Below are 12,429 nucleotides of genomic sequence, written 5' to 3'. Positions count from 1 at the left end.
TGAAATGTGACAATGATGCTCATTTTCCCCCACCCTTGCTAATTTTTTTCAATATCAATTGACCCAGTAGGGTGAGGTTAATTATGAGAAATTCATCCTCTAGGGATTAAGAGGTAAAAGGACAGGGATAGAATTAAAAGAAGTCAAGAAACACCCTAAATCTCTGTATATAAGGATGGCCTGATTAGGGCAGTCTTCACTTCCATTCCTCACTCCTAGGACAAGGTTGACTACAGTGCATTATGTCTTGCCTCTTGAGAGCTTCTTCCCAGGCTGGAGGTAGTAGCTGTGGCAAAGTGTGCCACAGTGGAAGCAGCTTCAGCAGTAGCAGCAGATGTTACCCAGGGAGTGGCTCTGTTCAGGGCTTCGGAGGCTCCAGCAGCTGTGGTACCAGTGGAGGCTTTGCCAGTGGGTTAGGAAGGGGCTTTGGAGGTGGGTTCAGTAGCAGCTCCTTAATGGGAGGCCATGGAGGTAGCTCAGGCTCCAGTGCTAGCTTTGGTGGAGGCTTTTACAATTATTGTGCTGGTGCCATGGGCGGTGGTGTGACTGGCAGTTTGGGTGCCAGTGATGGGGGCCTCTTCTCTGGAAGTGAGAAGCAAACCATGCAGAGCCTCAATGACCGCCTGGCTAGCTACCTGGACAAAGTCCATGCTCTGGAGGAGGCCAACACTGATCTGGAGATCAAGATCAAGGAATGGTATGACAAGTCTGGGGCTAGAGATGCTGAATCTAAGAAAGACTACGACAAGTACTATCAAATAATTGAAGATCTAAGAAACCAGGTAAAGTGATATAATCTCAATATATTTTTCTTCTTTTCTATGCCATAAAAATGACAAAAGCAATAGATTTATTAATGTTTGCTAAATAATAATATTTTGTACAAGGGGTAGCGTGATATAAAATGTAGAAGGCCAGTGTTGAAGTCAGGAAGATCTGATTCCAAGTCTCCTGTCTCTAACAAATAATAAGAATGAACATTTTTATAGCACTAAGATTTGCGAAGCCTTTTATAAATATCTAAGTTTATCATCACAACTACTCTAAGAGACAGATGCGATTATCATCCTCATTTTGCAGTTAAGAAAACTAAGGCAAGTAGAGGTTAAGCTACTTGTCTAGAGTCATATACCTAAGGGTCTGAGGCAAGATTTGAATTTGGGTCTTCTTGACTCCAGGCCCAGTACTCTATCCACTATACCCTCTAACTAGGTGATACTAGGTACTTTGCTTAACCTCTCAGCATCCCATGCAACAATCTTAAGCCTTGTTAAAGATGGGTCACTGACTTAACTTAGGTAGAGAAAGTTTCCATAGAGGCAGTTCCCCCACAACAGTGAAATAATAGATATGGACCCCAAAAAGAGTTTCCTACAAAAGTAAAATGTTAAAATTTTTATCAGGTGAAAATTGATATATATGTTAGTTATATATAATGTAACATAATAATGACATTAATGATAGAATATCATAATGTGTTATATGAAAACATTTTATACATGTTAAGATTATTTTGTACTATATTCCTACATTTATCTCCCTGGTCCTGGAGTCAGGAGATACATAATCCTTTGTTTCTTACTGATTGTGTGATCTTGGGCAAATCATGTAATCTCTGAATCTCAGATTCCTCACCTTCAAAATGGGGTTAATACGATAAAAATCCCTGTAGGACCTCCTTCACAGGTTTGTCATGAGGCTCAAAAGAGATGATACATGTTCATTGCTTTGCATCTTTAGAAGTACTATGTATATTTCAGTTTTGTTATTTAAAATATCAGAAATATAGATATTGGTTTAGACAAGCTTTTATTTTACATTTCAGTAAAGTAAATCTTAACTAAAGTTACCTTAATAAACTAATACCAGGGAGCTATGTGGTATCCGGAAATATGTAGCTTTATTTTTCCACCATTTGTGAAAATTTTCTAGATCATTACAGCCACCATTGACAACGCCAAGATCATCACACCAATTGACAATGCTAGGTTGGCTGCTGAAGACTTTAGAATGAAGTGAGTTTGTTTTCAACTATTATTTCTAATAGCATTTTGTTAAAAACTAATAAAAATCTTCATTATTTTTCATACACCAAGGACTAGAGAACTCTAGTGAAAAGTCGGAGAAAAAGTGATATAGAAAAAGAACATGGGCTTGCATTAGTTTCCTCATCTCCAAAGTAAGAGGGAAAAGTCTAGATGACTTCCAATGTTTTTTCTGACTCTAAAACCAAAGGCATCTAATTAATTGGTCACATAAATATAGACAACTCTATATAAGAAAAAAATTGCTAAAGAATTGACTATTCTATTAAAGAAATTCTAAAATTGTATGATTTTTTTTAAACCTTATTACATATAGTCTTGTGGATTAATCATTTAGCACCTGGTGATGATGATTATACATCAGTGCGTAAGATGGGAAATAAAAAGGTGATGAGTTTGATACTGCTCTGGAGCAGCTGAGTAAACTATGAGGGTGATAAGGTAGCATGGAAAGAGTCAGAAGACCTATGCTCAAATCCTCTTTCTAGATGTTAACTATCTGTGTGACCTAGGACAAATCACTTAACTTCCCTTGGCCTCAGTTTACTCATCTGAAAAAAACAAGAGAGTTGGACTGGATTGCCTTTGAGATCCCTTCCAGCTCCACAGCTCTCATCCTATGAATACTTTGTAAATGAAATTGAAGGCTTTCAAAATAATTCAGCTAATTGAAATTCTGCACATCTTTTAAGGTATGAGAATGAGCTTTGTGTACGGCAGTCTGTGGAAGCAGATATAAATGGCCTTCACAAAGTGCTTGATGAATTGAACATCACCACATCAGACCTGAAAATGCAGTATGAAAGCCTGAATGAGGAGCTGGTTTATCTCAAGAAGAATCACGAAGAGGTAGGGAGAAACTTGGAAACAACATGGGACAACCACTGGAATCTCAGGGAGCTCGATCCCTTCCCCATGCACCCAGTTGCTCCCTCCCCCGGTCGTCAGGATGCCTCAATCAAAGATCTCATTCTGCCTAGGGCATCTTCCCGCTGACCTAAACAGACTACCTCCCTCACTCCCACCATGAGCCTCCTGGCCTAGGGAGTTGAACCACATGGGACCCCTGGGATCATGTGAGAGCACTGGCAATGAAGGTAGCTTCTGCTAGGTGCACTAGAAACTATTGTTGCCACACTTCTACCCATCATCAGCCAAGTAAATTTAACCATAGTCTTTCCTCAGTCATCCTCCTGCTCTGCCCTCCTTCAAAGTTCACTCCGGTCTGTCCAGAACCTTCTTGCTGTCATCTATGGGCTTCCATGTCACTCTCCTCCCCCAAATGTCTAGTAGCTGATACACAGATTTTTTTCTCCATCCCAACATCACTATTACAGTGATCTTTGCCTTTTTCCTTGGTAGGAAATGAAGAGTGCACAAGGAATGAATCACGGGGATGTCAACGTGGAGATGAATGCTGCTCCAGGAACAGATCTGACAAAACTGCTGAACAACATGAGGGCTCAGTATGAGGAGCTGGCTGAGCAAAACCGTAGGGAGGCAGAAGAACAGTTCCGCAAGCAGGTAAGTAAGTCAGCAGCAACTGAGCAATCAGAGAGCAAAGACCGGAGACAAGCCATTCATACATCCTTTATTCCACTCTCTCTTGCCTCCCCTGTGCCTGTAGAGTGCAACTTTGCAAGCACAGATCTCCACTGATGCCGGAGCAGCTGACTCAGCCAAGAGTGAGATGTTGGAGCTGAAGCGGACTCTTCAGGGTCTAGAGATAGAGCTTCAGTCCCTGATGGCCATGGTAGGTGAAAGCCAGCCCTGACTTTAAACTTCTTGAAATTGTTTTGCATGCATTTCTGTAATTCTGCAAGTAAAGAGATAAAAGGCCAGGGTAATCTATGGCTGGATATAGAGCTCTGTCTCTCCTCTTAATTCTACTGCTAAATTACTCATCATCTTTGACACAGATCCTGGTGAAAAGAGACCATGGGGATGAGCCAGCAGCCTCTGGCTGCACATATACTTATAAAGGATCCAGGGTAAAAGTCCATTCCCAAACATGCTCTATGAAGTGGCCACCACGGTCCCCAATCCAGGAGACAAAGAGGCTTCTTGTATTATTCCCATTATATGAGCAGGTATTGATCAGCTTTAGTAGAAGGAGTTTCTTTATTGGCAACTTCCTTTGCCAATAAAATCACAGGTTTAGTTGAAAAAATACTTACATACACACATATACACACACATATATATGTGTGTGTATATGTATGTATATATACATACATACATATACACACACATACATAGTTTTAAGGTTTACATAATGCTTCCATACAAGAGCCCTGTGAGGTTTTCTTTAAGTGCGAGCAAAAGTCAAACCAATGCTAGGAGATAGAGAAGAGGGCACTAATTCAGGACTAAAGATTATACCGCTTAGCTTTCATGGCACATTATAGAGGCAGTATGATTTGGTGGTCAGAGTTCTAGATTTGGAGTTGAAAAGACCTGGGTTTAAGTCCTGCCTAAAAGAACACCAGTTGTGGAATCAGCAGAACTATATTGGAAACCTAGAATTTTCCCTTAATATCTATCTGACATTGGTCAAATCACTTGATCTCTCTGGGCCTCAGTTTCCTCAAATTAAGGATTGGACTAAAAGTCTCTAAAGCTCCTTTTCAGTTCTAAATCTTCAGTGAAGTCATAGGTCCTTATGGATAGCTTGCCTTATGTTGGATACCTTGCCCTCAGTGTATTGAGGTATCAAGGAGATACCTTTCACCACTGAGACATATATATGTTCAATGTCCATTAATCTTTTTCCTTCATTTTCAATGATTTCATTTTGATATTTTTATTTTGTGTATGTACATGCACATTACTTGTAGCAAGACTCCCTGGAAGGCACCCTCGAAGACACTGAAGCAAGCTATGTGGCCCGGCTCTCCCAAATGCAACTTCAGATCAGCAGCCTGGAGAAACAAATTTGCCAGATCAGAGGAGAAGTGGATTGTCAGAACTCAGAATATGAACAGCTGTTGAACATCAAGACCCGCCTGGAAATGGAGATTGAGACTTACCGCAGCCTGCTTGATGGAGAAGGAAGGTGAGTTGAGTGAAATTCAACACTATCAATCACTTAGTTTCATGATTCTTCTGGCCCTTGAAAGTAAATATCTAGCAGGTTGAAATAAGGCATCCCCTGGAAGGAATACCCTAATCAAATAATCAATCATTCTTAAATAATCAAGCATTCTTAAGCATCTACTATGTGCTAGGCACTATGTTTGGAAGGAAACTATATCAATTTCCTGCCATTTCTTTGACAAGAGAAAAACCCTGAAATGTACTTCCTTCTCAACTCCACCTCTTACAATCTTCAAGATTCAATGCAAGTGCCATTTTCTGTATGAAATCTTTCCAGGTCACCATTGTTTTTTCAGTGTTTTCTCTCAACCCAAATTATCTTGCACATACTTATCAGTGATATCTCTTCCCAGTAAAATCTAAGCTCTTTGAGAACAAGGATTCCTGGGATTTACTTCCTTCCCAGGAATCTAGCACAGTATTCCCCTTAAAATTGGCACCAAATTCTTGCTGTTACTTAATTAAATAACTAGTGATAATACTTTCTCTAACTGGTTCTTTTTCAGTAGTTCTAGATGCAAGAGAGAAGTATCAAAAGGTCTACAGTCTGTTGACTTAGACACAGACCAATGGAAGGGAGGTAAAGTGTCTTTTTTTCCCAGTTTCCTTTCTATGCATTAATCATGAGTAAAACATCCGTCTATTCTAACCAAAACCTATATAAAACATAATTAGAAAACATACGTCTTTTAACCTTCATCCATTACAGTTCTTACTTCTATTTTTTTTAGAGTCAAACAAAATCAGAGTGACCAGGATGATGAAAGAAGATTCCACTAGCAGCCAAGGGGTGTCATCTCAAGCTAATTATATTTCTGGAATCAAAATTAAATAAGCGGGTGCTCAGATGGCCTTTGTCACAGAGAATGAAATGACGAGCTCTCCTGGAAAAAGAAACAGTCTGAACAACCTAACACAAATCAGCTCTTTCAGACCCTATCTGCTTTCCTTTTGGCTTTCTCTCGCCAAATGCAAACTTGTGAAATGTGTTTCACTTCTCAGCCATGCTGTCAGTCAATAAACTTTCCTCCTGTTGCAAATCAAACAGATTGGGTCTTAGTATTTTGTGGTATTTCAAACACTCAAACTTACTGTTGAATATGAATATGTCCCCAAAAGATGCTCCCAAAAAAACTTTTTTGATTATGAAAAATCTGGATGTAGCCTCCTCTTCTATGCTGATAGGGTTTTTTTTTTTATTTTTCACATAAATTAGGGGCTTAAAAAGAAGTTTTCATTGACAATATGTTAAGAACCCATTCCAAAAGGTCTACCAAAAAGAGAGAGAAATTTTGGTCACTCACTTTCAATTCAATTCAACTTGGGCATGTTTTTTGTCTTTTCTATTAATTATTTTTTCAATTAACATTTATCGCCCCACCCTTAGAAGAAAAGGAAAACTGAAACTCTTGTAACAAGTATGTATAGTCAAGCAAAACAAATTCCTACACTGGCCACATTTTTAAAAATGTGTATCATCCTGCATATTTAGTTCATCACCACAGGTAAGCAATATGCTTCCTTATCAGTCCTCCAGAGCACTGGCCAATCACTGAATTGCTCAGAGTTCTTAAGTCTTCAAAATTAAAACAGGCATTTGCTAAACACAGAGGGCTCTGGATTTGGTGTCGTAGGACCTGAGTTTGATTCCTGGCTCTCTCACTATCTGTGTGACTTGGTTAAGTCACTTATTATTAAGGGGCCTCAGTTTCTTCATCTATAAACTGATTAGATTGTACTAGAAGTGTCTAAGACCCCTTCCAGCTCTAAATGTATGGTTCAATTGTACTATGATCATATTAAATGCAGGCACTATCCTGGGTGCTGAAGATACAAAAACAAATTTCTGTCCTCCATGAGCTTACATTTTACTGAACATTCAAAGCTTTATCCATAGCAGTTCTCAAAGTGTGGTACATGGACCTCTGGGGTCCCCAAAACCCTTTCAGGGGTTCCACAAAGTCAAAACTTTTTTCACAATGATATTATTTGTCTTTATCACTTTCATTCATTCATTGATAATGTTTTGAATTCCACATTGCAACTGTCCTTTAAGAAATTACTATTTGTCAAGTTTTGGTATAGTCACCAAAGAAGAATGTCCACAATTATCTGAAAAAGCTTTAAAAGTACTCCTACCTCTCCCAATGACATTTCTGTGTGAGTCCAGGTTTCTTTCATGTGCTTCAATTAAAAAAAAAATCATAACAGATTAAAGGCAGAAGCAGATAGGAAAATCTAGTTATCTTTTGTTAAATGAAATATTTAAGAGATTTTCAAAAATATAGAAAATGATGGCATTCTTCTCACTAATTTTTCTCATTTGGGAAAATATAGTTAATTTTCACTGGACAGATAGGTAGTACACTGAATAAAGTAACAGGCGTGGAATCAGGAAGAACCGAGTTCAAATCTGGCCTTAGATACTTACTAGCTGGGGGACCCTGGGCAAATCCCTTAATCCTGTTTGCCTGAGTTTCTTCATCTGTTGAACGAGCTGAAGAAGGAAATGGCAAACTACTCCAGCATATTTACCAAGAAAACTCCAAATGGGGTCACAAAGAGTCAGACGTGACTAAAAACAACTAAACAACAACAAAGTTAATTTTCATAATTATGTCAATATGCAATTATTATTGTGTGTATTATAATACCTTATTAGTTATCTTAAACTGATTAATAAGTATTTTATATTTTATCTTTTCATTTCTAATGTGTAAATATTGGTAAGTATAAGCCATATGCCATATGTTGTTATTGTTCAGTCATACCTGACTCTTTATGACCCCATCTGGAGTTTTCTTGGCAAAGATACTAGAGTGGTTTGCTATTTCCTTCTCCAGTTCATTTTACAAATGAGAAAACTGAGGTGAATGGGATTAAGTGACCTACCCAGGGTTCACACAGATAGTAAGTATCTGAAGCCAGACTGGAACCTAAGAAGATGAGACTTCCTTTCTCCAGGCCCAGTACTCTTATCTACTGCACTATCTAGCTGCCCCATAAGCCATATAAACAAAAGGTATTTGAAGACTATTCTAAATAATTTTTAAGAGTGTAACATAGTCCTGAGACCAAAAAGTTTGAGAAGCACTACGCTAAGCCATCTAGGTACTAGTGTGTTCCCAGTCCTATAGAGAAAACAAAAGCACTAGGACCCAATACATGCTCCTAGGGAGCTTAATCTGGCGTAGGAGAGAAAAATAACAGTGATGAAATGCTTGGAAAACACTTGAGTATTAAAAAGTAGTTCACTGATGGCAGGCAAAATAATTGTGTTGAGAAGGGAGAGAACCATAAAGGATGAAACAGTCAGAAAAAAGCTTCAGAGAAAAAGCAACATGCTTCTGGTGCTTACCACTTGTGTAACCTTGGGCAAGTCATCTTCATCTTCCTCAGTTTTTCATCTCTAAAATGAGCAGATAGTGACCAGATGATCTCTAAGGTCCCTTCTAGCTCCAAAACCAAGTGATCCTATGGATTATGCCTTAAAAGATCATACCAGATTGTAGCTTTAGAACTGGAAGGTACCTGGGAGGTCATCTAGTTTAGCTCCCCCATCATTTTTCAGAGGAGGAGATTGAGATCTGGAGAGGTCAACATCACATAGTAAGCAGAAGAGTCATAATTTGAACCCAGGTCTTTTAGATACTAAAGCCAGCACAGTTCCACTGTAACACACTGACAGAAGTGTTGTTGTCATTGTTCATTTGTTTAATCATGTCCAATTCTTCATGACCCCATGGACCACAGCATGCCAGCCCTTCCTGTTGTCCACTGTCTCCCCAAGTCTATCCAACTTCATATTTGTTACTTCCATAATACCATATCTATCTTATCCTCTGCCATCTTTTGCCGTTAATCTTCCCTACCACTAGAGTCTTTTTCAATGAGCACCATCATCTCATTATGAAGTACTTAAGCTTCAGCTTCAGTATTTTCCTTCCAATGAATAGTCAAAGTCAATTTATTTAATGTAATTTAAGTATTGACTGATTTGACCTCCTTGCTGTCCAAGGAACTCTCAAAAGTCTTCTCTAGCACACAATTCAAAGGCACTGATTCTGTAGTTCTCAGCTTTCCAACTCTCACAGCCACATTACTATTAGGAAAACCATAGCTTTGACTACACAGACTTTTGAAGGCAAAGTGATATCTCTGCTTTTTAATATGCTGTTCAGATTTTCCAAGGAGGTAGGGGGTTCTTAACCTAGGATCCATGAAATAAGATATCCATGGATAGATTTGAGGGGAACATGCATGGGAAAAAAATGCATCTTTCTTTTGTAATCATAAGTATTTCACTTTATGCATTTACAAACATTATCCTGAGGAGTTCATAGACTTCACTACAATGCCAAAGGGATTCATGACACACAAAAAGAACCACTAAGTACCCCTGCTCTAAGTGGGAGAAAGGGAGAAGAGCATTTCAGTAAGGTAAAAAGCAGTAATCAAGGTCAGTATAAGCCTAATAATAACAACCAAATGATAGTTTTAGAAGTTTGCAAAGGGCTCTATTTCCACATAATATCTCATTCAGAGCTTAACAAGGTGACTCGGTGAAAATACCTGGGTTGCATATTTCTTTCCAGCATTCTCTTGTTGCTACTCCCAAAAGTGCTGTCCTCCCACTCAGGGAGAAAGACCTAAGCCACACAGGAGGTCCAGTGAGCCCTAGAGCTACCCGAGGACCAGTGAGGAATGGGTCAGGGCATATTAAGAACTAGATGATTTTCGGAGAACAGGAGTAAATTCTGAGATTATTCTGCAAAGAAAATCCACTCCAGAGTCACAATGATCCCTTCACAAAAAGAACATGGCCTGAGTCCCAGTCACTGACTAGTATAAAAAGGGATGCTGTCTGTGTTTGTGACATTTCTTCTTCCAGTTCAGACTTCAGGTCATGAGCTGAGTACATGGAGCAGGAGTCAAGTGGATGTGGAGAGATGAGCAGCCTGAATTGATGCAGACAACAAGGAGCAAACACATCAAAACTAGCATTATCCAGTATCTGCTGAGGATAGACAACTACTGTGAACCTCATTCTGGAGCCAACTGGTGTATCACAGGACAGTATTATCTTTCCCGCTTTTCTTTATTTATGAGCCTGATAAGGAAAAGTGAAGTCCCTGTGTGACTGCTTAGGAATTCCCCAATATACACAAAAAATCTGAGAGGGATAAGAAAGGTATGAAAGATAGAGATGGTTTGCAATGATCATCTTGATTCTGGTGGAAAAGTATAATTACCTGTTTTCCTTTTTATTTTATTATGCATATATATTTACTCTACATATATGTATATATTATTCTATATACACAATAAAATATATGATCACTTAATTCTATGACTAAAATTTCTAAATCTATGAGTGCTGTGAGACAAGATGGGAGGTAATAAAATGCTACCAAAGAAAGACAAAAAAAATGTAATTGCAGCAAACTTTTATATTTTAGTATTTTCAATATTTCTTTTCCTAGACTATATCGGGACCTGGGAGCAAAGGAAAAATGTTCATACTAAGAAGACATCTTCAGCAAGGAAAGCTGGTTTAGACTGACTCAGGGTCTGAGGGCTCTGTGACAGCTCAAGCAGCCCTCCACCGTGTGGCTAAGTCAAATATTGCACTCAGAGCAAATTCAAGCCCCTAGGCTGGATTTTTTATCCTACTCAACAACCTATAATGAGTTGATTGTTACTGTTTGGTCATTTTTCAGTCATATCCAATTCCTTGTGACCCCATTTGGGGTTTTCTTGGCAAAGATACTGGAGTGGTTTGCCATTTCCTTTTCCAGCTCATTTTACAGATGAAGAAACTGAGGCAAACGGGGTTAAGTGACTTGCCCAGGGTTGCAAAGCTAGTAAATATCTGAGGCTAGATTTGAACTCACAAAGGTGAGTCTTTCGGACTCCAGTTCCAGCGTTCTATCTTTTACACCACCTAGCTGTCCTCAGTGAGTAAATATTTGATGTTACATCTTTACTCCCACAGATATTTTACGTTGTTTTTCTCTAATGCACCATTGCTAGGAAATGCCTACTTCCAGCTCTTCTGGTCCTTGTCATTCAAAACCACCTTGTGCCTAAACAAAAATCCCTTTTTTCTGCTTCACTCCTACCCAGTTCATCCATAGTCCTTCACATACCCTATCTTGTTCTTTCCTCCCTTTCCATTGTGCCCTCTGAAAAAGTTTTCAATTGTTAACAAACTCCCTTTCACCCTAGATTGCCTCCTCTTCTATCCCATCTATCTTCTGGGTTGCTTGTTCCTTCTCTCACATTCCTAACATAGAGGACCAAGAGGAAGAGCTGGTATACTCCTTGCTCCCTCCTACCACTTTCAGATTCACTACCTACCACCAGCAACAACCTCTCCTTCTTTAAAGCTCATTTCACCCTATATAGAATCTTGTGGCTATAATCTATGATGCTCCCTGTTCCTCCTTCTCCTCAAGAAGTTCAGTAGTTGATCCACAGTCTTCTATATAGAAGGAAAGGCCCTCCTTAGTTTCTATAAATTGTCTCCAGTTTATTTCAACAATATACAGGAGTGGTCATGTTTTAGACAAGTACATCCATTTAACTGAATTTGCCTCAGGTGTAGAATTCTTAGTAATGGCTCTAGTCTCATTTGATCTTCACAAGAACCCTATGAGGTTAGTATTATTATATTTCTTTTAAGAATGAGAAGGTTAGGTGTGATAGCACATGCCCGTAGTTCCAGCTACTAGAAAGGCTGAAGCTGATAGATCACTTAACTTCAAAAGTTCTTACCTTCAGTAGGGCTAAAATGTAACTGATATCCACAGTAAGTATGGCACCAATATGATTAGCCCCTGGCAAAAGGGATACCACTAGACTGCCTAAATAAGGGTAAAATGGCCCAGGATGGAAACAGTGCACACCAATCAGCAATGGGCTTGAGCCTAGGAGTGGCCACTGAACTTCCAGTCAGGGCAAGACAAGGAGACCAGTCTCAAAAAAAAAAAAAAGAATAAGAAAATGGAGGCTCAGAGAAGGCATAAATGATTTGCCCAGGGTCATTCAGCTAATAAGTGCTAGAGGTGCCTGGCACCAAAGATACATGTTGGATAGTGAGAAATAAGTATTATGTTTTTGTTGTTCAGTCATTTTCACTTGTGCTCAACTCTTCGTGACTCTTCATGATTAGAGTTTTCTTGGCAAAGATACTAGAATGGTTTTCCATATCCTTCTCTGGCTTATTTTACAAATGAGGAAACTGTGGTAAACAGGGTTAAGTGACTTACTCAAGTGTCTGAGCTAG

At 39.0% G+C, this 12,429-nt stretch overlaps 1 protein-coding gene across 1 annotated transcript; it reads left to right on the top strand.

Moving 5' to 3' along the window:
- Nucleotides 1-242: 242 nt before the first annotated feature.
- LOC140530450 (keratin, type I cytoskeletal 24-like) lies at nt 243-5,921 on the top strand. The gene is made up of 7 exons (XM_072649955.1): nt 243-782; nt 1,933-2,015; nt 2,738-2,894; nt 3,408-3,569; nt 3,673-3,798; nt 4,883-5,100; nt 5,873-5,921. Exons 1-7 carry the CDS (start codon nt 243-245, stop codon nt 5,919-5,921), a joined length of 1,335 nt encoding a protein of 444 aa, XP_072506056.1.
- The last annotated feature ends 6,508 nt before the right edge of the window (nt 5,922-12,429 follow it).

This window comes from Notamacropus eugenii, chromosome 2 (genome assembly GCF_028372415.1).
Source record: "Notamacropus eugenii isolate mMacEug1 chromosome 2, mMacEug1.pri_v2, whole genome shotgun sequence".
Lineage (NCBI taxonomy): Eukaryota > Metazoa > Chordata > Mammalia > Diprotodontia > Macropodidae > Notamacropus > Notamacropus eugenii.
This window is presented reverse-complemented; position numbering and strand designations above follow the sequence as displayed.

Bases quoted from the DNA above. Each gene is read 5' to 3' on its own strand.
- LOC140530450 (XM_072649955.1), top strand. From the start codon at position 243: ATGTCTTGCCTCTTGAGAGCTTCTTCCCAGGCTGGAGGTAGTAGCTGT. The intron at 2,016-2,737 runs GTGAGTTTGTTT...ACATCTTTTAAG, and splicing joins GCTGAAGACTTTAGAATGAA to GTATGAGAATGAGCTTTGTG. The intron at 5,101-5,872 runs GTGAGTTGAGTG...TATTTTTTTTAG, and splicing joins CTGCTTGATGGAGAAGGAAG to AGTCAAACAAAATCAGAGTG.